The sequence below is a fragment of the Microcaecilia unicolor genome, chromosome 13, assembly GCF_901765095.1.
Source record: "Microcaecilia unicolor chromosome 13, aMicUni1.1, whole genome shotgun sequence".
Taxonomy (NCBI): domain Eukaryota; kingdom Metazoa; phylum Chordata; class Amphibia; order Gymnophiona; family Siphonopidae; genus Microcaecilia; species Microcaecilia unicolor.
In genome coordinates, this window is record NC_044043.1 from 61,737,277 (window position 1) to 61,763,302 (window position 26,026).

At 44.1% G+C, this 26,026-nt stretch overlaps 1 protein-coding gene across 2 annotated transcripts in view; it reads right to left on the reverse strand.

Moving 5' to 3' along the window:
* Positions 1 to 26,026, reverse strand: part of RPA1 (replication protein A1) — a 93,686-nt gene that overhangs the window by 23,119 nt on the left and 44,541 nt on the right. For both annotated transcript variants that reach the window (XM_030185713.1, XM_030185714.1), the window contains exons 12-13: positions 25,670 to 25,818; positions 5,904 to 6,036 (exon numbers count right to left, since the gene is read on the reverse strand). In XM_030185713.1, the coding sequence (XP_030041573.1) occupies positions 5,904 to 6,036; positions 25,670 to 25,818 (282 nt within the window). The remainder of the gene's footprint in view (positions 1 to 5,903; positions 6,037 to 25,669; positions 25,819 to 26,026) is intronic.

Sequence of the window (26,026 nt, forward strand, 5' to 3'; positions counted from 1 at the left end):
CCACTTGTAAGGAAACTGTTTGCAAAGAACACTCTTCTGAAAAAATAACATGTCAGAATTGTTTGGAAGACTAATATAATAGAAAAGAAAGTTAGAATAAAAATGTAGCTGCAGCTAGTTTGCTATAGATTTCTATGCATTTTTGTGTGTTTTCATGTCTTTGCGTGAAATTTGGGAAAAAAAAGATTTTTTGGTGTTTTCTGTGAAAAATTATAATTAAAATGTTGTCCACTATTCATATTTTATTGAGCAATTTTGAAATAAACTTGTGAAAGTTATTTAAGTGTGTTTTTCTACATTATGTGCATGGGGGCCTAAAAGGCCCCCATGACGTTAATATGTATATTTTTAACGTCATGCGTTCTAGGGTTAAATTAAAAGAAAAAAAACACACAAAAAAACCCAATTTATAAAGAGCAAATTTTGTTCACAGAAGTTTCTAGCTGGTGCTACCAATATGCTTGCAATTTAGTACCAGAATGCGCTTCTTGCTCTTCAAAGATTAGGAATAAAATTCCATAAATATGCAGTCATTTTAACCCTTGATATATATCTCACTGAATAGGAGAAAATCTTTTGAGTAATCAATGGTAATGTAAATGTCTATAAAAATTGGTCTGCCCAAATTAAAGGGGACACATCATATCCCTCTGTTGGGAGACTTTGAAGCAAGACAGAAGACCTGCTACACTGAGTTGTTCCTGTGTTTATTAGAATGAAGTTCAATTGTACTTTTACATATTGTTGTGTATATTCCTTAAGGTGAAATTTAGTCTTACCTGATAATTTCCTTACTTTGATTCCTGCTAGACCAGTCCAGATAAACATATCATGACCACCCCCCCCCCCTTACCAGCAGATGGTATCAATTATATCAATAGTATAAGGGTTAGTGCAGTCTGAACTTGTCAGTACACTTTTGCCAAAGCAGAGCAACTCCACAAAACTTTTATTTTGTTTATAATCAGTAAGGAAATACTGCAGCTACTACATAAACTTGAACATTCCTGAAACCCCAAGCCCTAAAAACTGGGCACGCAAGCATCCTCTAAATACCAAAGTTTTCCAGTGAGGGTCCTGGACTAGTCTAGCAGGAGTCAAGGAAAGAAATGAAATCATCAAGACAGACTAAATTTCACCTCTCTCTTCATCCTGCTAGACCAGTCCAGACCAAAAAAAGCTGTAATCTACTGGGAGAAGGAAGAAAAGGCCTCCTGAAAAATTACTCTGCCAAAAGCATCATCGCCCCTGGCAAGAATGTCATCTTGTAGTATTTCATTTAAAAAAGTGCAGCGAATGACCAAGTTGCTGCCTTGCCAATATTCTCCGGCATAGCTACCCAGGAAGTTGCCTGAGCAGAATGGGTGAACAGCCCAACAGGAACTATTTTTTGCCAAAATATAGGCTGCCTCTACTGTAGCCTGACTGAATCAATCTCATCAAGATTTAAAGGCTACTTCTCCATTAAATGGCATCTTAAACAGGAGAAAATTTATCTGATCTCTGGAAGGAATAGATCATTTCCAGATAACGCAATAGTATCTTGTGTACATCCGATCTATGAAGCTTTTGAGCAAGATCCCGATGTTCCCTGCCCCTATGAAGGCCAGGAGCTTAACCACTGGACTTACATAAAAGGGGGAAACAATAATACAGTGAAGAGAAACTGAATTCTATCTGAAAGACAAGGCAAGCAATTCGGAAACTCACCTAGCCAAACAAATGGCTACCAGAAAAGTCCCTTCAAGGTAAAATATTTAAGAGAAGCTCATTTCAATAACTCAAACGGTGGACTGACAAGAGCACTGCGGACCAAGGTAAGATGCCACTGTGGTAACCCCATTCAGAGAGTAGATGTGCTTCATCCCATGGACACACCCTGAATTTTCTCTCAGAAACAGACAAGGCTGCTACCTGAACCTTAAGAGAATTCAGGGCCTCTAATAAGCCAGATGCTCTGTTGGGCAGCTGGGTGTCCCCTGCTTGTGGTTCTTGTCCTTGTCGCCCTGGGACGCGGACCTGATTCGATTACTGGTAAGACCTCCACTTCCTCTTCCAAGGGGTCAAAGGCTTCTGATTTAGGGCTGTCATGATAGAAGATCCAGATTCCTTCTGTCTTAATACCTAACCCTTGAGAGGTAGTATCTGAAGAACAAGGTCTGCTCAGTGTCTGTAGTCTCTGCCTTGCTCAAGGCCCACAGACAGTCCACTTCCTTGTATGCTATGTCTGGACATAAGCCCTTTTGAGCAACGGTGCTCTAGGAATGGTCTCTCCCTTTCGCGTGCAGACTGGGTCACTTTGTCCCAATTACAAGCTAAGTGCCAAGAATTCAATTTAATGAACACCCAGCATATTGAATATTTGCTGCAATGCACCAAGTCCAAGTATATGGAGCATGGTAATAGAGCAGGGAAGCTGTTAAGAGTGGCAATTAACGAAACAGTTTAGTGATCGCTGGATTAGCCAATTGAAATCTCCTCCAGAGGGACAAGATGGCGTCTTGAAATAAATGCTGCAAGGTGGCTCTTCACTCGATTTCCTCCATTATTGAATTCTTTACCTGTTTCTATGCCGAAGTGGAGGGGAAAACAGCGTGTTGGCCCAGCAACACCTGTGAGACCATCAAGACCGATGGACCGCTTTGCTGTGCCTGGAAGTCTTTCGGGGCTAGGTCCCTCACTGCTAGAGGGAGCGGTGGGAGGTGTCCCGCTCCCTCAGCTTGAGGCTGAGACCTCATTCAGCCCCGACAAGCGGAGGCCTCCGATGATGCCAGCGGTGGACCTGCAACAGGGGCAGGAAACACCTTGTGTTGCTGACCAAGGAGTGCTACCTCCTGCGAGGTCGGTTTGCAACGTGGATCTGCTGGATGTTACCATTGGAGAGAAGATAGCGGAGAGAGCCAGTGTTTTGGCAGATCCAGAGCAGTAAAGGAGAAGCAACCATCGGGGGAAAACTTAGCTGAATTTACTTTGATCTGTAAGTCTTCTCTGACTATAAAACCACCCATTATTACCTTAGACTCAATATGGGAAGCTCTTATGTGCTTAGAAACCTCTCTCACAGTTAAGTATATCTTTTATGACCCTACATACCTGAACTCTTTTCTGGAGTCGAGGGTTGCTATTACTCCTAATCTACAGCCAAGTATATTATCAACATCTACTCAGTGATTATATATTGTTACGGCACTTAAAGTATCTCTTCTATTTCCTTGCTTTAATTAGTGGAAACATATTTCATGGAATTGTACCTTGTTCTCTCTTTAAAGTGGTGGACTTGAGATTGGAGGGGAAAAATAATATATTGTTTGAATAATTGTTTATTTTGAAAATGTATTGCTTACACTCTTCAATCTTTCAAATCAAGAGTTTTCCTTGAATTATTGTGAATACTCATTTTTAAAAAAAATCTCCTCCAGGTAGTCTGATTACCACCAATTTGGGTATTACAGAGGCGTTTAGGATCTTTTATGCACGCTTATATGCGGCAGAGGCCATTTCATCTGCAGAGATAATAGATGGTTATTTAGCACCCCTGCACCTTCCTAGGTTGTCCGAGGAGGAGCTTGAATGGATGGGCAGAGAAATTCAAACCTTGGAAGTAGAGGGGGGGCCATCAAGTGTATAGCCACTGGGAAGGCCCCAAAGGAGGACGGGTTTCCATTAGAATTTTATAAGGCTCTGCTTCCTCAGGTGGCTCCAGTGCTCACCAGAGTGCTACAGGGATATCAGCTGCCTAGCTTCATGTACAAGGTTCAGGTGGTGGTATTGCTGAAGCTGGGCAAACCGCCAACCATGTGCTCCAGCTACATGCTCACTGCATTACTAAAGTCTTTGCTAAAAGTTTGGCCACCTGGCTAGAGGCACAGTTGCCCAAACAGGGCTTGTTAAAGGCATACTCCTGGGAGACAGTGTTCATACTGACCTGATTGATTTTGTGCAACATTTTCACATCCCAGCAGCTTGTTGATGCCAAAAAGACATTTGATCAGGTGGAATGGCCCTTCTTGTTTCAAGTCCTGGAGAGGGTGGGCAGTGCATACGGTCGGTGGGTACAAGCACTTTATCACAGGCCTAGTAGTAGGATACTCTTGACATCATAGCTTTGCACTGGGCAAAGAAGCTCTCCATACGATCTTCAAACTTCCTCATGAGCTGTTCCTCAAAGACTGCCATTAGCAAAGACTGGTAGCAACACAGTTGAAGTGCACACATCCTCCTGAGACACCTGGGGTGAATTAGAAGCTGTGTCTCGACTCCTTGGAGGTTGTATGTCAAGGAGAATGAGTGATCCTCATGTTGGAGGTACTTCAATGCTCTCAGCAGCAGCAGCCTTGGTATCCACCTGACATCCGGCTTTTTTGTCCCACGGTGCCGATGAGGATGAGAACAAATCAATTCTTTACCTCAGGAGAGGATCACAAAATGACCAACCCCGATAGCTTCAATTGATACTCAATGTTGAGGGTGATCAATGCACTCTCGATGCAAACACATCCTTAATGTCCAATACAGCTCCTGGAGCCATGGAGACCAGGGCTTCTTTTGACAAATGTCAATGAACCAGACATATCTGCAACAAAATTACATTTGTGCTGTTTTTCTTTACCTTGGAGCCCTCTTTCTGACATCTGTGAACACAGGATACAAGAGGAGGAATAATGATTGGGTCCTAGAATTGAAAGGAATAGTTATTGGTATCCATAATGGATATGGCCCTGTTACCCCGGGTACACTTTTTAAAGTCACTAGGAACATTTCTCTGGAACATAAGGAAAAACAGGTACAGTATAGTCAAAACACTCAATTATGTAAAACTACCTAACTTGGTACGCAATTCCTAAATGTGACCTGACCAGGACATGGAAAATAAAAAAACTTAAAAGTGCCAAAAAGCCTTTCTAAGAAAAATAAAAGGGTTTGCAGATCGTCTCCGCACAACAAATAACAGGACTTAGAAAAAACACAACAAATATAAGCAAGATGAAGGGAAAACAGTGTGACCGTTTTGCTCCAAAGGAAAATGGTGACTAGCTAGATCCTGCACAATTGTAGAAGGAAGGAACACACACATCCATATGCAAAGAATTGTTTTAAAAGGTTGTTGTAAACAAGCTGGAGAGCATCCCATGTGGGCTCTGTAAGATGACATCACCTACATGTAAGATTACAATATTCTGCTTCAAGAGAAGTAGCCTAATGGTTAGTACAGCGGCCTGAGAACCAGGGTAACTGGGTTTGATTCCCACTGCAGTTCCTCGTGACGCTGGAAAGTCATGTAACCCTCCACTGCCCCAGGTACAAAATAAATACATGTATATAATGTGTAAACACTTTGTATTATATCAATCCCATCCCCTTTCCTTGTCCTTGGAGAAATCTTGCTGTAGCAAACCAACCCTATACCATCTACTATAAGCGGAGAACCATTACAAGTTCCAGGCTGCACCAACCCTTATACTGGAAGAGTGAGCTTCTCTAACTGCTGGTAGGCAGACACAACCCATTGGTCTGGTCTAGCAGGATGAAAAAGAACACCGATTTAATCTTTGTAACCACTGCCTAGATTATTAACCATGTGCTTGGAATTGAATTTTTATTAAGATTAGGATTTATTTACTGTCTTTTTGAAGGAATTCACTCAAGGCGGTGTACAGCAAGAATAAGTCAAACACAGGTAATAGACAATTAGAATAGTAAAATTATTCAAATAACAATATAAGGTATGGCATAGTATACCACATTACAATGAATATAAACCGAGATTTTTTGACCAAAAATTAAACCTCATGGTGTCCGGCATTCCTTTCTCTCCTCCCCAAACAAAGGAAGCCCCCTCCTTGCCCTACCTATGCTGGCTCCAAAGATGAACAGTTTTCAGATCTATCCAGTTGGTATCTTACCTTGTCTCCATGGCCTAAGTTTTCCGATTTCACCTCTCTCAGTGTCTTCCAGTTAGTGTTTCCACCACTTCCTCCACTTCCCCTCCCCTCAGAGATTGATGAGGCCTCCAAGACTTGCCCCTCCGAGTCAAACCTTAGAAACAAAGGCTGTGATGAGAAACAAAACCCTGTAATGGAAGCCATTATAGATCACTAAAAGCCTTACATCCAGAGGCTTGGTAACTCCCCCCCCCCCCACACACAAAAAAAAAGGCTTAATCTTCTTACTTTGGGCCATGGTTATTACACTCAGCTTCCAACAGGCTACAGATGCAGATTCAGATTTTCAATCTAAACCAAAAGGCTCAGACTGTATATATATCCCAACCAAAGTAAAGATAAGATTTCTATCTTGTTTATGGGATCTGAAAAGAAACCAGAGCATGCTGCTTTTCTACCTGTGTCAAAAGAGGTTGCAAAAACTGAGCTCCTTACAGGACTTAATCATCTAGAGACTTCCAAAAGTATGATGGTTCAGGCATTAAGATTCAGAGTACTCTAGTAATTAACCAGCAATTTACCATTAGACAAAAAATACTTGGGCATAGAATACCTATACTAAAACTTAAGATCCCTATTTTCCTGCAACTGCTTAGGTGTAGATTCTGGTAGCAAGAGAAATTTTACAGCAATTCCACAGCACATTGGCATAAAATTTGCATTTTGTGCATTCAGGTTAAAAAGCTTACTTTATTGAAGTCAAGCTTCTTTTTCTTTCAATTTTTTAAATTAAAGTTATTGAACATAAGGTACAAATAAATCCACTACAAAGCTGTAAATACACCAAAACCCCACCTAAAAACTCTAGCACCATCTATTGAAGTCAAGCCTTTTCTGTGCATCTCTGCAATTGTTACAGAACACGGCTGTGCGGTTACTTTGCCATGTAGGTGATGATACGGAGGAACTGAAAGAAATCTCGGTGAACCTGGAAGATGTAGTGAGCCAAATCAACAAATTAGAGTAGAAAATCATCAGGACCGGATGGTGTGCATCCAAGGGTACTGAAAGAATTCAAATGTGAAATTGCTGATCTGCTATTAGTAATCTGTGACCTGTCATTAAAGTCGTCAATAGCACCTGAAGATTGGAGGTACTATTGTTCCAGCACCTATACTGGTTACTGGTAGAAAGTTAAAAATTTTAGTACTGACCCATAAAGCAATACATATTGGCCTTCCTGGTTACTTAGACTCATATCATACCTTATGTCCCAATATGCTTTTTACAATCCAATAATTACCACTGATTGGTACTTCCCGAGCCCTCTAGTGTGAACTGGGAAACTACAAAAAAAAAGCAGCCTTCTTCTTAGCTCCCTTTCTTTGGAACAACCTTCCTTTGATCCTCCATTCTGAACATAACCTGATGCATTCTAAGACAGCCCTGAAAACAAATTTTTTTTCATCCTTGCTTTTCGGAGATTGGCAGGGTCCCAGGCAAAGACAGACCTGACTGATATTGTGGTGATGTCCAACTAATATCCTAATCAGACTACTATTATTTTCTTTATTTTATTTGATGTATGATTTGATAGCGAATGTGTCTTTTCTGTATTTTATTGGCATTCTTTTCCTGTATATTATATACTTGTATTTGTATGTAAACCACCTAAAACTTGTATTACAAATTAGATGGTGTATAAAAATTATAAAATCTATAAAATTAGGTGGTACATAAACATCAGAATAGTTTTTTTGCAGACCTGAAAGTTTCCTTCCAAGTTATTAGAATCCAGGACTAGGCTACTGGCACTAAAGGCCTTTACCTAGAGAATTTCTCACTATTTTATAACTTTGTATATACTCAGTCTGGTCATCAGGAGTAGATGAGAAGCCTAATAGGTAGAGCAGCGAGTTAAGAAAACAAAGGTTACTTATCAGTAGCAGGTGTTCTTCGAGAACAGCATATATCCTCACATGTAGACTACATCATTTGACGGAGCCCAGTGTGGGAACAGCTCTCCAGCTTTACAAGAACTTTTAAGCGTGTTCTCCCACACATGCAGGACCTCGTCAGTCTAGCTTCTAGAATTCAACTCCAAGGAAAGGAGGAAGGGTATGTGAAGATATATATCCTGTCTTTGAATAACACCTAAGTAACTCTGTTTTCTCTGAGGACAAGCAGGCTACATTCTCTCATACATGTGGTACTCCCTTGCTACAGGCTGTCTTCAACAAAATAAAAAGGGGGGGGGTGGAATAGAACATGAACCTCACAACTGGTGAAGCACAAGAGCAGAGGCAGCCTGATAGGCTCCTGTCTTCCCACCGAAAACAGTCACATACTCCATATATTTTTGCCAGATAAGGGTTGAAATTGTACCAGTGCTTTAACTGCTCCTGTGGTCTTTGTTGGGTTGCAACTTTGAAAGGTACTATATTTGTTATCGCATCGAAACAGCCCCGCAAAGAAAAAGCAATGTTGCAGAGAGCACCAGCCAAGATGGTGGCTCAAATGGCCCCGCTAAGCCCTTCAGTAAGCTCAGCCCAGGTTCGCACCGTGGTGGAAACTGCGCTTGACACGAAATTGCAGCAACTGCAGAATAGAACGGAGGCTACCCATGAATGCCTAGACAGTGTGGATTTGGAATTAGACATTGAGACAGGGCATTGGAGGACAAGGTCTAGCACGCAGATCATGAGGTGGATCAACTGAGACAGTCCAGCAACTGGAACGCAAAGTGGACAAGATGGAAGGCAGAGTGAGATGCAAAAATCTGCATCTGGTCGGCCTAGCTGAGTCCTTGCCAGAAGCAGAGCTTGTAAAAATCTTGGAGGTTTGGATCCTGTAATCTTTCAATTTGCACTCTCTGGACAATCCTTTTTTTAAATCAAGCAGGTGCACAGGCTTGGCTCCAGGAGCAACGATGTTGCACGTCCTTGTGTGGTGGTTCTTTGCGCACAAGCAAGCGATCCTGCAGGCCTTGAGCCATGAGATGATTTTGGAATATAATAACTGGAAAGTCAGAGACGAATCAAGATGGCGGCGTAACAGGCAGCGCGGAGAAGCGGCTCGAGGAACCGAAAAAGGGAGGAACTCTCTGCCGACAAAATGCCCCATACGAAACGGAAGGGGTCTACGAGGATAGTGCCCCCACCTACCTCGACTCCTTCTTCGTCCCAGACGGGACTTGAACACTTCTTCTCGCCGGTTTCCCAGATAAGTAAAGAAACGGATCCCATAGCAGGACTCCTTGGGGAAGAGTAGGACCCGCGGGGAGAGGACGCATCTCTTTCTCCACCATCGATTGTTAGACCTCCGTGCCCAGCGTCGACGATGAATACCGAAGTGGAAAAGCGCCCTACCGGAAGTGTAGTGAGTGGAGTCCACAGTGAGGGTCGGGAAGCATTGCAAAAGACGCTGAGAGCAGAGGCTGGAGCCCCGGTGAGAACGCAGGAGGTAAATCTCGACATGATTTGGGCAAAGCTGAACAAGATGGATATAACTTTACAACAAACATCGGGAGAAGTTAGTAACTTTGAGAATAAATTTCAGGAGATAAATTTGAAAGTAGACCTGTTAAAAGAAGAAGTAGCTGGAAAAGTGATTGATATTCAAAAGAAAGTAGATTCTTTTCAAGAATTTAGAACAAATGTGGTGAAAGATAATATTGAGCTTTGGAGAAGAATGGAACAAATAGAAAATTTTAATAGAAGGTTAAACTTGCGTCTATTGAACTTTCCCAAAGTCTCAGGTGTTACTTCGTTAGATTTATTCAAAAGATATTTGAATGAGGTATTGAAAATGCCTCTTGAAGCTATGCCACCAGTAAATAAAATATACTATATTCCTGCTTCTAAAGGAGAGAATGGGAAAACTCAAGAAGCTAAGCTAGATCTTGATAACATTTCAGCTATACTTGAACAAACTTTGTACAGAAAGGACTACACTGATAGTGTCTTTAATATTTGAACAGGACTTGAATAACATAATGAAACAGAATTTTAAGAATTTGAAAACCTGTTTTGGGGGAATCAAGGTACAAAGTTTTCCCGATGTTACGAAATTGACCCAACAAAGGAGGAAAGCCTTCTTAGCATTGAAAACAAGAACTATTGAGATAGGAGGGATGTTTTTCCTTGCCTACCCGTGTAAATGCATTGTTAGATTGGGTCAGGTTAAAGGTGAAATTAGATCTTACCTGCTAATTTTCTTTCCTCTAGACCCTCCAGACCGGTCAAGACGCGTGGGTTATGTCCTCCTACCAGCAGAGGGAGACTGAGAAAACACTAAGCTTTTGAAGCCTGTATATATAACCTGTGCAGAACCTCCACTAGCCAGTATAACCCTGACAAAGCAGAGAAACAACAAACACTAACAACAACTAGCAACCCTGTACGTGGTCACAGTAAACTGCAAAAACAAGAAACATCTTCCGCTTGCTCTTACGGAAACATGTCCGTTTGCCTTTGATAAAACAGTTGGGCTTCTACAGGTGGACTATCAAAGAAGAGCCCCACCTGTCCCGGACTCCTATCACAAAACAGAAATAAACAGTCTGCAATTAGAGAAACAACAATCTACAGCAGCCAAGAATTATCCAACCAACACACCTCCTGGCCTCCAATACAGACAGGGCGGGCTCTTGACCGGTCTGGAGGGTCTAGAGGAAAGAAAATTAGCAGGTAAGATCTAATTTCACCTTCCTCAGCGACCCTCCAGACCGGTCAAGACGCGTGGGACGTACCAGAGCAGTAACTAACTTACGGGAGGGACCTACTAAGGCCAGAGGTCAAAACTGCTGCCCCAAAGCGCACCTCGTCCTTTGCATGCACAGGAATCCTATAATGCTTCACAAAGGAATGCAACGAAAACCAAACCGCAGCCCAACAAATATCTAACAGAGAAATCATACTATTCTCCGCCCACGAGGCTGCCATTCCCCTAGTGGAATGAGCAGACCAGCCCCTAGGCACCACAGGACCCTTCACCAAGTAAGCAGATGCAACCGCCTCCTTCAACCACCGTGCTATGGTCACCTTAGGAGCCGCTGCACCCTTCTTTGGGCCACCATGAAGAACGAACAAACGGTCAGAGGCTCTGAAGTCCTGAGTTCCAGAGAGATAACAACTCAAAACTCTCCTGACATCCAGCTTGGCAATACCACGCTGCTCCGAATCTCCAGCCATATCACCCAACACTGGCAGAGAGATGACCTGATTAACATGGAACTCGGAAACCACCTTGGGCAAAAAAAGGAAAGCACCGTCCGCAACGAAACCTTTCCCTCAGAAAGGACAAAAATGGTTCCCTACAAGACAAAGCCTGAAGCTCTGAAACACTCCGTGCTGAAGTAATCGCCACCAACAAGACCGTCTTTAAAGATAAATCCTTACAAGATGCCGATACCAGCGGCACAAACGGAGGCCTGATCAAAGCATCCAAAACTAGCTTCAAATCCCACGGAGGCACCATCCGTCACTGAGGTGGACGCAGCAACTTAACACCCTTCAAAAAACGCACTACCTCAGGCACAGACGCGAAGGACTTTCACTGAAGCTTCCCACGAAAACATGACAAAGCTGCCACCTGAACCTTCAGTGTAGACAAGGCCAGACCCCTATCAACACCATCGTGCAAAAATTCCAAAACTTCCGCCACCGAAGAGCGAAACGGCCGAACTCGATGGTCTTCACACCAGTGCTCAAAGATTCTCCAAACCCGGACATACGCCAAGGAAGTGGATCGTCTACGGCAACTCAACATCGTAGCAAAGCCACTGGACGAAAGCCCCTTCTTCTTCAACTTGTGCCGCTGAAGAGCCAAGCCATAAGCGAAAACCGAGCCGGAACCGGCATGATTATCGGGCTTTGACACAGAACTGATCCCAACAAAGGCAGGGCCGCCGCCCCTGCCAACCGCACCAGGTCTCCGTACCATGGTCAATGCTGCCAATCCGGAGCTACCAGAATCACCCGACCGATGTTCGATACGCTATATTACTCGACCGACTAACAGCCACGGAGGAAACACATACAGTCACTCCCGAGGCCAAGGCAACAGAAGAGCGTCGATTCCCTCCGCTCAAGGGTCTCTTCAGCGACTGAAAAAACAAAAAATCTCTGAACTTGCGCATAGCGAGCCGTTGCCCTAAGATCACCGAAAGTCCCCAGACCGACACAACTCACTGGAACACTGACCGAAGAAAAGACCACTCTCTGGGATCTAGAGTGTGCCTGCTGAGATAATCTGCATCTATGTGACCTACCCCGGCCACCTGCGCTGCCAAGAGAGCCTGAAGATGAGTTCAACTGCGCCGCCAAGGCTCTTCGTCCCCCCTTGACGGTTGACATATGCTACTGCCATGGCATTGTCACAGAGCACTCGGACTGCCTTGTGGCGAACCACCGACGTCAAGGCCTGGAGCACCACCCGAATGGCCCGAGTTTCCAGCCGGTTGATGGACCACTCTGCTTCTGCCCGAGACCACCGGCCTTGAGCTACCTGACCGAGACAATGTGCCCCCCAACCTTGCAGACTGGCATCCGTGACCATTACCAGCCCCTGTGGGGACTCCAACGGCATTCCTGTTCCCAAATTGCGCGGGTTGAGCCACCAGCGGAGACTGAGACGAGGGGCCACCGACAGCGGACAACACATTTCCAAGTCCTGCGACAGAGGGGACCAACGACTGAACAGAGCTGACTGTACCTGACGCATGTGCGCCCTGGCCCACGGAACTACCTCTATGGTCGCCGCCATCAGGCCCAGGACCTGACGATAAGTACGGGCCGTCGGCGCCTTCTCTGCAAGGAACCGACAAATCGGACCCTGTAACTTGGAACCAAAAGGCTGCACGAAGGAAAGTGAAGATAAGCTTCCGTCAAATCCAGGGAAGTGAGAAACTCTCCTTTCCGGACCGCACCAGTGACCGACCGCAACGTCTCCATCCGGAAAGAGGGCACCTTGAGTGCCGCATTGACCCTTTTGAGATCTAAAATGGGACGAAAAGTGTCCTCTTTCTTGTGGACCACAAAATAGATCAAATAGCACCCTGAGCGTTGCTGATCTGAAGGAACAGGAACCACGGCTCCCAATGCGAGCAGCCACCGCAGAGTGTCCCTCACTGCTGCCCTCTTGCTCCAAGACCGACAGAGGGATTCCAGAAACACTTCGGGAGAACAGCGCATATCCGCCTCGAAACACCTTGAGAACCCACTGATCTGACCTGATTTGGGCCCAGCTCTGGTAAAACAGACTCAGCCGAGCCCCAACATGCACCAGAGCCTGAGCCCGCACACCTTCATTGGGAATTGCGGCGTGAATACTAACCTCCTACGGAAAAGCCACGCCCTCCGCGACGATTCTCACGAAAGAACTGTGCGCGCTGGAAAAACCGACCCCTAGAGGTCCTACTACTATTAAACATTTCTATAGCACTACTAGACTTATACAGCGCTGTCCAAATTAACATGAAAAGACAGTCCCTGCTCAACAGAGCTCACAATCTAAATTGGACAGACAAACAGACAGCTAGGGGTAGGTCCCACTCGATCTGCCCGGCCTATACCGCTGAGCCTCCCTAAACCGTCCCCGAGAGGAACTAGTTCTGGCCCCTGCCTTGAACCGAAAATCTGGAAGCCATAGAACCTTGGTATCACTAAGACCTCACACTAACTTGTCCAAATCTTCTCCAAAGAGCATAGCTCCCTTAAGTGGCAGAGACCCACAACCATAGCCATATTTTTTGTCTGAAGTAGGCAACAAATCATAAAAGCCTCAGACAAAAAGGATGAACCCATGTCCAAGTCGGCTAACTCCTGACCCCCAGAAGAACCAACATCTACCGAATCATCCAGGAGCTTCTCGGCCCAACGAAAACATGCCCGAGCTACCAGACCCCCACAAACCGAGGCCTGCAGGGCTAGAGCCGACAAAATAAAACTACGCTTGAGAAAAGATCCCAACTTCCTATCCTGAGGATCACGGAGGGCCGTTCCTCCATCAACCGGGATAGCCGTAGCTATAATTACTGCCGTCACTACTGCATCTACCGTGGGAGCCTTAAAGGAATCCCTATCGTCCTGAGGGAGGGGATAAAGCCTCGCCATTGCCTTTGCCACCTTACACGGCAAATCCCATTCCTGACAAATCATCTCCCGGAGATCCTTGTTCATAGGGAAGGATCACGCCTGACGCTGAATGCCCTTCACCAACGGATCCTGGACAGTTTCCCCCAAAGCCACCTCAGGACCAAACTGAAGGGTGGACGACACCTGATCTATGAGTTCTGACAGCTCATCTCTATGGAAAATCCGCACTATTGAAGGATCCTCTCCAGGAATCCACCAATCCTGCTCCTGAGAGCCGTCAATTCCATCTGACTCCCCCAGATCACTAAGCACAGCTTCTGCAGCTACAGGAGAAAAACATTGCCTGTCCTCTGACCACTCTAACCGTGGTCTCTCAGCCAAGACGGAAATAGCCCCCTCTTCCAATTAGGGGGGGGGGGTCCCGATCTCCAGGCCTGATACCGCGTCCAGACAAAATCTGGAGGAAAGCCCACCATTCCTGGACCGTCATTAGGCCCTTTTGTGCCAAAAACGGAGGCCGCAGGCCCAAAAACAGCTGGCTCCACGGGCCGCGTCAGACTCAAGATGGCGGCTGTTCCCGCCGAAACTGTTCCCGCTGACAGCAGCCCTGCCTACGCTCCCGCTGACCCGGAGACTCCCGACACCATCGATCCCTCCGCGGTCAAGTCGGGGGGTGCCGCAGCCACCTTTATAGGTGCACCGCAAAGCTACACTGAGCACCCGGCGCCTCTACCCCTCGCCACGAGCACGCGCGACATCGGAGGAGCTGGGCCGCCATAAACCACGAGGGAAGGGAAAAGCTGTTCCGCTAACGCGCCAAACCAAAAACTCCCTCACACTGCAAAAGCACTGAAGAAAGCGCTGCTCTCTCGTTCCAGCAAGGAATCGAAACCCCCGTTCGGTCCGCTGAAAATAAAGAAATAAATGCCCTTAAAGGCACAGTACTCCAACTCTGGCAGCTGGAAATTGTAAGGCACTCAAGGCTACAATACTGAGAAAGCAGCCGAGGCACAAAGCTGCCAAGCAAAACGAAATAGAATAACTGACCTTAAAGGCACAGTACTCTAATTCTGGCATCTGGAAATTGTAAGGCACTCAAGGCTACAATACTGAGAAAGCAGCCGAGGCACAAAACTGCCAAGCAAACAGAAATAGAGAGCAGCACAGGGGGAGGGACCCAAACATAGGTGTAACACCCCAGGGGGAAAAACTGGGCCCCACCAGACCCAGGGCCCCAAAGCACTTTTTTTTTTTTTTTTTTTACACACACGTACAGGGTACTGCAACAGAATAAAGTTTGGAAGGAAAAAATCCTACGACCCAATGACAAACTACCTCACCAGATTATTGGAGACTGCACAGGCTGTCAACTGCTACCTCTGCTGAGACTGAGAAAATACTGGCTAGTGGAGGTTCTGCACAGGTTATATATACAGGCTTCAAAAGCTTAGTGTTTTCTCAGTCTCCCTCTGCTGGTAGGAGGACATAACCCACGCGTCTTGACCGGTCTGGAGGGTCGCTGAGGAATATACATTTTTTTCACCTGATAGCCTAAAATCATTTCTTGATTCTAAACAACTGTAAAGTAGACATGGGAAAATTACGCCACCTGTTATATGTGTCGAATCATTGTTATAATTTCTCCTAACTCTATTCGTCTCCTCCAACTAATGAGGTCTAAGGAAGCAAACATTTATTTATTTTAAAGAATTGAGATTAGCTTCTGAACTACTATTATTTAATGTAATTTTCTTTTCATATTTCTTCATTGAATTGTATTATGGCTGTATTTCAATAACAAGCGTATTCTTGTTAAAAGTTTAAAATTAATAAACAAATTGAAACTAATAATAACTGGAAAGTCTTTTGCTTTCAAGACCTTTCAAGACTATAAGGCAAAAGTGCATAATCAGTGCAAAGCATTTGCTCCCTTATGCACTAAGCTCTGAGTGGAAGATTTCCAGTGTTTTACTTTACCCGGCGATACTCCGGATTACCGTTGAGGGTCAAACATTTTTTTTTCTGTGGAAGCAGTGCAAACTTTTATACACAATATCCCTGCTGCTGTGGGCACTTAGATAAATCCAACATTCAAATAGGCAGCTATCGGAACTGATAATCATTCTGATACTTGTTGCTTTTTGACCCCTTTCTCTTAGCAACACTTACTGCCAGGGCCAGCCCTAGGGTTTCTGGCGCCCTCCTGCAGCCTATTAGTCGGCGCCCCTATCCATCCAGGGGCGGGATCACTATGGCTCTGCCCCTACAGTAGACACACCCCTTTTACCAGCCATGGCATCATTGAAAATATACACCAGTATAGAAGAAAAATAACGTAGCACACAGACCAGGAATTAGGAGAACAAACAGTCTTGCCAACTCTGAAAAACAATATGTTATCAAAATCTACCAAACAGATCCCTATTCAGATATTTGGCCTTGCAGTCACACATGCAGAACAGAGATAGCCACTCTTCAAATCCTTCAAAAATTAACCTGAAATCCTAAGAAGTTAGACTCTGCATGCAGCACAATACCAGAAAAACAGAAAGAAACACATTGCTATACATTGCAAAATAAGATAGATGTAGCAGATGTACATTTTCAAAGTGGACATATTCCAAACACTAAAATGAAAATAAAATGATTTTTTTCTACCTTTGTTATCTGGTGACTGTTTTTCTGATCATGTTGGCCGAGTATCTGATTCTGCTGCTGCTATCTGTCCTCTTAACTCCGTTTCCAGGGCTTCCTTTCCATTTATTTCTTTACTTTCCTCCTTTCTTCTTCATTTCTTGCCCTATATCCATAAGTAAAAGCTGGGTCCTACGCAGACTTGACTGTCCAGTGGATCCAGCTTCTATTTTCTCCATCCATGTGCAGTTTTTCTCCTCTCTTCTTTTTCCCTCATTTCATCTCCTTCATCTCTCTTCCCTCCCCTCTAGGTCCAGCAATTTCTCCTCTCTCCCTGAGCCCTGCCCTCCCATCCATGCTCCTCTGTCCCCTGCCCCCTCCATTCATCCCTATCCACCAATTCCCCTCTCTCCCTGAGCCCTGCCCTCCCATCCATGCCCATCCATGCTCCTGTCCCCTGCCCCCTCCATTCATCCCTATAAAGCAATTCCCCTCTCTTCCTAAGCCCTGCCCTCCCATCCATGCTCCTCTGTCCCCTGCCCCCTCCATTCATCCCTATCCAGCAATTTCCCTCTCTCCCTGAGCCCTGCCCTCCCATACTCCTCTGTCCCCTGCCCCCTCCATTCATCCCTATCCAGCAATTCCCCTCTCTCCCTGAGCCCTGCCATCCATGTCCAGATGGTCCTCTCTCCCTTGCCCTCCCGCTCCCATGTCCAACTGCCTGCCTGCCTGCCCTGGCGCCCTCTTCTCCTCCCAAGGATCCTTTTTCTTTTATTTTAAATTTACCTGACTTCCGAGTCCAACCGCATGGGCAGCAGCATCACTGAAAGCGCTCCCCTCCCGAGTCCCGACGTCTCTAGCAGAAGCTTCCTGATTCGTTCATTCTCAGTGTCCCGCCCTCGAGGGAAGCTTCTGCTAGAGACGTCGGGACTCGGGAGGGGAGCGCTTCCAGTGACGCAACTGCCCATGCGGTCGGACTCGGACGGAGGTTAGGTAAATTTAAAATAAAAGAAAAAGGATCCTTGGGGGGAGAAGAGGGCGCCAGGGTGGTCAGATAAGTGTCGGTAAGCATGGTGCAGCGGTGCCCTCCAGAGGTTGACGCCCTGCCATGCTTACCTTGCTTACCGTGTCGGACCAGCCCTGCTTACTGCCAAAAGCATTTCTTCAGCCCAACTAGACGGTGGACTTATTTCACTCTACTTCTGGCATCTCATGTTAGCTTGATAGGGCTTTGTGGGACTTTGTGGTTTTCCTATACTGTTTTTGAGGTCTTTGGGGTGTTTGGGGCATATTATGTTAGGTGCTGGGGATATGTGGCTTTACTATATTTCTTGTGGTGTTTTGGGTATTTCTGTGTTAGCGTGGGTTTGACAGGAGGAGTTCACGTGATAGTTCCCATGTAATACGAGACAGTAATTTGAAGCATGGGATATGGGTTTGGGATTGGGAAGGGGGTGAAAGTGTGAAAAACTTTGATGACTTTCTTGTTTGTGGCAATTTGTGCCAGCCTTTTGATATTTTCCTTCTCATGATCATATTTGTTTGTACTCTTAATGAAATGTACTGTTGTCAATAAAACAGATTTAAAAACATATATATTTTTTTGTGGTGGGGCAGCCTGAAACAGAAAAATTAGGCTGGGGGTGGGGTGGGGTTGGACTCTATATCCCAAAATGATTGTGGAGAACTGTCTGACCAAACCAAAAGTCACGTCAAAAGTCCTATTCCTAGCAATAATGCAATGTGAATGTGTGGACAAAAGCCCATACTGCAGCTCCAAAATTTTCTCTATGGAGGATGACCTCAAATGGGCTACCAACGCACAAGAACATAAGAGTGGCCAAACTGGATCAGACCAATGGTCCATCTGGCCCAGTATCCTGTTTCCAACAGTGGCCAAGCCAGGTCACAAGTACCTGGCAAAAATCCAAATCGCGACAACATCCTATGCTACAAATCCCAGGGCAAGCAGTTGCTTCCCCATATATGTCTCGATAGTAGACGACAGACATTTCTTCCAGGAAACTGTCCAAACCTTTTTTAAGCCCAGATACACTAACTGCTGTTACCACATCCTCCAGCAAAGAGTTCCAGAGCTTAACTATTCATTGAGTGAAAAAATATTTCCTCCTATTTTAAAAGTATTTCCATGTAAGTTCCTTGAGTGTCCCCTAATCTTTATACTGTTTGAAGAGTAAAAAAAAAAAAAAATCTATTTACTTCTACTCATTCTACACCACTCAGGATTTTGTAGACCTCCATCGTATCTCCCCTCATCTGTCTCTTTTCCAAGCTGAAGAGCCCAAACCGCTTTAGCCTTTCCATCCCCTTCATCATTTTGGTCGCTCTTCTTTGAACCTTTTCTAATTCTGCTATATCTTTTTTAAGATATTGCGACCAGAACTGAACACAATATTCAGGTGCGGTCGCACCATGGAGCGATACAGAGGCACTTTAATATTTTCAGTCTTATTCACCATCCCTTTCCCAATAACTCATAGCATCCTGTTTGCTTTTTTGGCTGCCGCTGCACACTGAGCATAAGATTTCAACGTATTATCTACACCACCACCTAGATCTTTTTCTTGAGTGCTGACCCCCAAGGTGAACCCTAGCATCAAGAATTATAATTCGGATTACTCTTTCCAATGTGCATCACCTTGCATTTGTCCACATTAAATTTCATCTGCCATTTAGATGCCCAATCTTCCAATTTCCCAAGGTCTTTCTGCAATATTTCACAGTCCACATGTTTTAACAACCTTGAATAGTTTTGTGTCATCTGCAAATTTAATCACCTCACTCGTCTTTCCGATTTCCATATCATTTATAAATATGTTAAATATCACTGGTCCCAGTACAGATGTCTGCGGCACTCCACTGTTCACCCTCCTCCATTGAGAGGAATGACCATTTAACCCTACCCTTTGTTTTCTGTCCAATAACCAATTCCTAATCCACAACAGAACCTTGCCTCCTATCCCTTGACTCTAATTTTCTCAGGTCTAAGGTATAGTGGGCAGCAGAAATCCCCAATTACTGCTTCCCTTGCAGATCCAGAGTTCAAAAGGGTTGCAACCACTAGCAGCAGTCTCACCAGACAACTAGAGGTCACAGCTACTGTCTTGATCCCAGATCAGCATGAGCAGCAGTAGCTGGGGACTCCTGCAGTCTGCCCTTCCCTAGGCCACCAAGGTATCTTTTCAAATAGGTCTGGAGGGGCCTACGGGGTTCCTCGAGAAGGTGGAGGAGGTCTTCAGGACTGCAATTAAAATGATTTAATCATGACTAAAAATATTAAATCAATTGGGACTAAGAATGTTGGTTCAACAGTGTACCTGAATGTAACTCACCTTGAACTACTACAGAAAAAGGTGTAAGCAAAATCTAAATAAATTTAAAAGCTACATATATATAATCTAACAAAATCTTCACACTGTTATTTTCCACTTTTATGATCATGCCGCCATCTAGTGTGACAGCAGCTGAGAACTCCTGAAAAGTTTGAGTCTTTGTAAGTTGCAATACTGTAATGGACGAGCATAAAAATGATTTAAAAAGGCTTATCAAATTGCTTCTTTAGGAGTCAGTAATCAAAATCATCCTGCCACAAATTAAACATATATCTGTGCAAGGGACTTTTGACCCTACAGTAATCTGTCTGGTTATATATCAAACTAAGAAGCAGCACCCCGATAAAGTTTCTTCTTATTCTCCCTTAACATGTGGCTGTAAGGCTTGGTTGTGTATACTATCCCATAACAGGTGCTCCAATAGTAGACAGCAGCTGTTCATGCTATTTGACAGAATTGTTATCAGTTCCTCACTCCCAGTATTTCTCTGCTTTTATATAGGTATCAGTCCAATAAAATTACCCACTCAAGAAATATCTGAATGAGTCAGTAAAACTCTTAGCAAAGGTCTGTATTATAGGCAATGTGTAATGCAAACACAGTAGTTCATTTAAAAGAAACTAAGCATTACAATTTTACTTATTTATTGCACTTGTATCCCACATTTTCCCACCTATTTGCAGGCTCAATGTGGCTTACAAAGATCTGTTATGGCATCGCCAATACGGGTTAAAAGATACAAATTGGTGTTATAAAGAGATCAAGGACGACAGAGAAGAACTAAGTAAACATTTAAAGAAAGACGTTGTTTAAGTTGGGGTGGGGTGGTGAAGTGTTATGGTTAAGCTACAGGTTCTCGTGGTAGGCCTTGTTGAAGAGATAGGTTTTCAGAGATTTGCGAAAGATAGTTATTTCGTTAATAGTTTTCAATTTTGATGGTAGTGCGTTCCACAGTTGTGTGCTCATGTATGAGAAGCTGGTCGCATATATTAGTTTGTATTTTAGTCCTTTACAGCTGGGGAAGTGTAGATTCAGAAATGTGCAGGCAGATCTTTTAGCATTTCTAGGAAGTAGGTCGACGAGGTCTAGCATGTAGGTCGGGGCGTCTCTGTAAATGATTTTATGAACAATCGTGCATATCTTGAACGTGCTTCGTTCTTTGAGTGAGAGCCAGTGCAGTTTCTTTCTTAGGGGTTTTGCACTTTCATATTTTGTTTTTCCGAATATGAGTCTGGCTGCGGTGTTCTGGGCTGTTTGAAGTTTCTTGATAGTCTGTTCTTTGCAACCAACGTATAGTGCGTTGCAATAGTCCAGGTGGCTTAGCACCATTGACTGTACCAGGTTGCGAAAGATGGATCTTGGGAAGTAAGGCTTTACTCTTTTAAGTTTCCACATGGCGTGGAACATCTTCTTAGTTGTATTCTTCATGTGGTTTTCAAGTGTGAGGTTTCGATCTATGGTGACTCCGAGAATTTTCAGTGTGTTTGAGACGGGAAGGGAAACATTTGGTGTGGTTATTGTGGTGAAGTTAGTTGTGTTATGTTGTGAGATGAGTATGAGACATTGTGTTTTTTCTGCGTTGAGTTTTAACTGAAATGCATCCGCCCAGGAGTGCATTATTTGGAAGCTTTGGTTGATCTCGTTGGAGATTTCCTTTAGATCATGTTTGAACGGGTTGTAGATTGTGACATCATCTGCATAAATATATAGGTTGAGGTTTTGATTGGCTAGTAGCTTGGCTAGGGGTATCATCAATAGGTTAAGAGGGTTGGTGAAAGGGGGGATCCTTGGGGAACTCTGCATTTGGGTGTCCATGGGGTGGATGTATTCTCATTAGATGTTACTTGGTATGATCTTGAGGTCAGGAATCCTCTAAACCAGTTAGTATGAGTAGTATGTTTCCTTTGTCCTTTGGGAAGAGGCCGTTTTGTAGCATGTAGTTCATGTGGCTCATGAGGTCTGTTATGAATTGTTGAGGGGCGGATCTTATCAGACTGCTAGGGCAGATGTCTAATCTGCATTGCGACTTGGTGTATCTACTAAGCAGTTGGGAGATGTTATCAGTCGAGAGTGTGTTAAAGTTGGTCCATGATCGGTCTGCTGGGTGCTCCCCAGGTATTGGATCTAGGCATTCAAGGAGGTTTGCATATTCAGTTGTATTGATAGGTATCATGAGTCGTAGCTTTATAATTTTCTCTTTGAAGTAGTTTGCAAGATTATTTACTGATGGGGTGTCCATGTTGTTAGTAACTGGTGTGGTATTTAGTAGTTGGAAGAGTTTGTGTGTATCCTTGTAGTCTGGCCCGATTTTAGTTTTATAGTATGATCTTTTAGTTTATCTAATGGTGTATTTGTATTTTCTTTGTAGTTGTTTCCACTCTAACTGGCAAGCAAAGCAGAGTGGTGTACAAATCAATTAAAAACATATAATAAGAAAAAGAACTATAATTTTGATAGGACAGTAAAATCATTCATACATACAAAATAAAAAAAAGGGATAAACTAAGGGGCAGGGAAACATCAGCAATGTATAAAAGGAACTGTCGTTGGGGACCCTAATCCAATACCCTAGCCAAAGGCATCAGAAAAAAAGCCAGGTTTTTAATTCACCTTTGAACTTTTTAAGACAGATGATGCTGCAAAGAGAGGGGAAGCCCATTCCAGATAAAAGGAGCAAGAAAAAAAGAAGGCAGAGTGTCTAGTAGATTCAAGTTGAGCAAATTTAAGACCAAAATTTAAGACCAGGAAGAACCAGGCGATGATCATTGAGTGAACGAAGAAAGAAGTCTGACAGGAGAGTACAGGATTGTGAGAGAAGATAGGTAATCAGGTGTGCCTAAAGAAAGCCTTAAAGTAAGCATAGCTACTTTCTGAAAGATACATTGTTTTACTGGTAACCAATGGTGAACTTTCAGAAGATGGATGATATGATCATTTCGATGAGCATGACAAACAGCAGTATTTTGGAGCATCTTGTTTGGTTTTTTATTGTTGTTGATCACAAAAGACCAGCCTAGACAATCTATATAAATAATTCTCACCTGGAAAACATTCTGAAGCTCACTCTGTGGGAGGGAAACAGTGAAGGCTAGGCTGTCAGCTCACTCACTCACCACTCACTGTCACTCATAGACCCACCCTCAGCCACGCCCCTTCCGGACATAATTCACGACCCGAACATTCTAAATGAAGCCTCAAAACCGGAACTGTGAGGCGTCTGAAATATCCTTTTTGCCCATGGCTCAAAACCGGAACTGTGAGGCTTCCTGTGCCCCACCCTAGTGTCAGAATGTGATGACGATAAGGGCAGAGCACAGTCCATGAGCACACGCGATCTCCCCCTGCCCCTCGGCGACTCGGCGGCCATGGTTCAGACGGGACCCGCATCACACAGTGTGCAGGCGCCTGGAGGGGGCTTGGGGGGCAGCTGGGTCGCTGGGCGGCGGTGCCAGGTGGGTCACTGACCACAGGACAGCTGGGTCGCTGACGCTGCTTGTGGATGGGGTGCCAGGGCTGGAAACGCGATCTCCCCATGCCTGCACGGCGGTTGGGGGACAGCTGGGTCGCTCACGATGCGTGCGGATGGGTGGAGAGGCTGCACACACAGGGAGACACAAGCGTCGCTGCACACCATCTCTCCCAGAAACGGGCCTTTTTTACTAGTATTACAATAATTGAGAAGTGTCAGAAACAAAGAATCAAAGCATGAAAGTTATTGTGATTAAAAGTAATGTCAAATGGCCCAAAGTTTGTGCAAAACAAAAAAAAAAAAACTAGCTTTAGTCAGATGTGAAATCTGAGGTAAAAATGTGAGCGCAGAATTGAAAATAATACCTAAATACTGAAAATGAATTATCGGGGTGATTAATATTCCAAAAAGATTGAGAAGCAGCAGCGAGGGAGGGTTCCTGAGAAACAACAAATTGTGCGCAAATGGTCACAGGATTTTGGAGATTACTTCTTTGACCAGCTGCTCCTTCAGTTTAAAAGTAAGCTCCCGTTGGATAGAGTGCACCAAATATCAGGAGCCACATTATAAGTTTTTACTGTGCAATACAGTGGGCGCCACCTTAGGACACATGTTTTGGACATGCACAACATATATTAAAAGCTTTTGGAGACAGCTTTTCCGAACATCATCATCTATATGGGGAATAACTTGGAGTCTGGATTGCCAGGTATTGTTTGGCCATTATAGACTCACAAAGCAGATGTCCAAAGGCTTTAAAGAATACACTAATTGAACAATCATTGTGGCCAAGAAGGTGATATTGTCGGAGTGGCTTTCAAAGAAGGCTCCAACCATGCAACAATGGAGAATTCAGATGATACAACTTATGAGAATGGAGCGGTTAAGAATAACACAACTGGACAAAAAAGGATATCGGTCCTTTGAGAAGCGATGGTCAGCATTCTGGCAAACCTTAACACCTCCAGCAAGGAGCCATTTGTTAAAAAATTTCTGATTTTATGGGACTGTTGGTGAAATGAACTTTATAATTCGATAGGTCCTAGGAGGACGGACCCTTGGACTCTTGACTGTGTTCGAGAGAGGGGAGGGGGTGGGAGGCGGGAAGGGGGGGAAGCAAAAAACTGAAAAAAAGTCAAAGTTTATTGGAAGTTTGAGGAACTATACAATGTCACGTAGTTAAGCTTTTGTATTATTTGAGTTAGATATGAAGTGGCAATTTATTTGATGAAACAGTTCTGTTGACCTTTCTTCAATAAAAATTATTGAAACATAAGTTTTTATTGCGCACGTATATCCATCCAATAGAGACATAAATATGGGGTATCTAACAACAGGGGATTGTTTAAAACGCTTAGCCAAGCATATCTCCTATAAGCATTGTGGAAGTGTCCCCAGCTTCAGAATTTTGGGAGGAATCTCTGAGACCGTTTTGAGTTCAATGTGTGGCCATATTTGGCCAGCACTCCCCCACAGGTCCCTCCTGGATTCAATGGAGGGGATTGTGGAGGGTGTGACCCTTTCAGTACTGTTGCTGCGTAAAGCCTGTTTGATGGTGAAGTAGTGTGTACTGTTGCAATAGACTGATACAGATCCACCCACCGTGGCCCAATAGCGTTAATCAGATGTTTGAGCTGCCTCAGATGGAGAATATGACAGCAGTCCTTTGAGGGTAGGCTGCGAAGAAGCGATATTTGAAGATATGGACCCTTATTTAGCGACCTTGCCACTGAGAGTACGTCCTGTGATCTTAAACGACTTGGATGTTTAGTACAAGGGACACTGGAGGAACTGAAATCTTTGGTTGTTTTGCACACATTGGTCTTGGGGACTGAGAGGCTGTTGAATGGGTACGACTAAGGCTCATGATTTTCTTGAATGCACATTTTTAGACCTCTTACTCTGGGGAGGTTGGTTTGGTAAAGAGAAGGGGGTGAAAATCTGATCTTTTCGTCAACTTTTGTTTGTTCATGTTTTGCTATACCTTCTGAGTATACATAATCTTTGTATCTTGTTTCTGCTGCTGGTGACTGAATAAAAATATTTAACCTTAAAAGAAGCTCAGCAGCATTTAACATGTTATAAGTTATTTTCTAAGTACTTTTATCTGATGTAAAAACAAAACAATGCTATCCAAAAACAAATCCCACTAGAGAAGAAGCGGTCTTCACATATGCGGGAAAGCTTCCCCAACTTGAACTCAAGCATAAGGGGACAAGCCAAAATGTCTCTTACCATGCTCGGAGTTGAAAAGATTTTGGAATATCTGGATTTAACATGAGAGTTGAAGCGGATAACACAGATAGGGAACGCCCACCAAAATCTGAGAGTCTAGCGCCTTTGATAGCTACCACAGGTTGCCTGGAACCATCAAATCTATCAGCCTGCAAGAACAAACAACATGTTACAGTAACACTAAATACATTTCACAATGTGCTGCTATAAAAGAAAAAAAAAAAAAAAAAAGACTGGTATCCCAACAAAAGATAGCAAAAGTCAACTTACACCGGTTTTCTCCCCCTTCTTCTATATAATCACTTTTGTCACCTGCCCCACTTGAGCACAGCCCTATACATGTCTCCCTCTCCCATG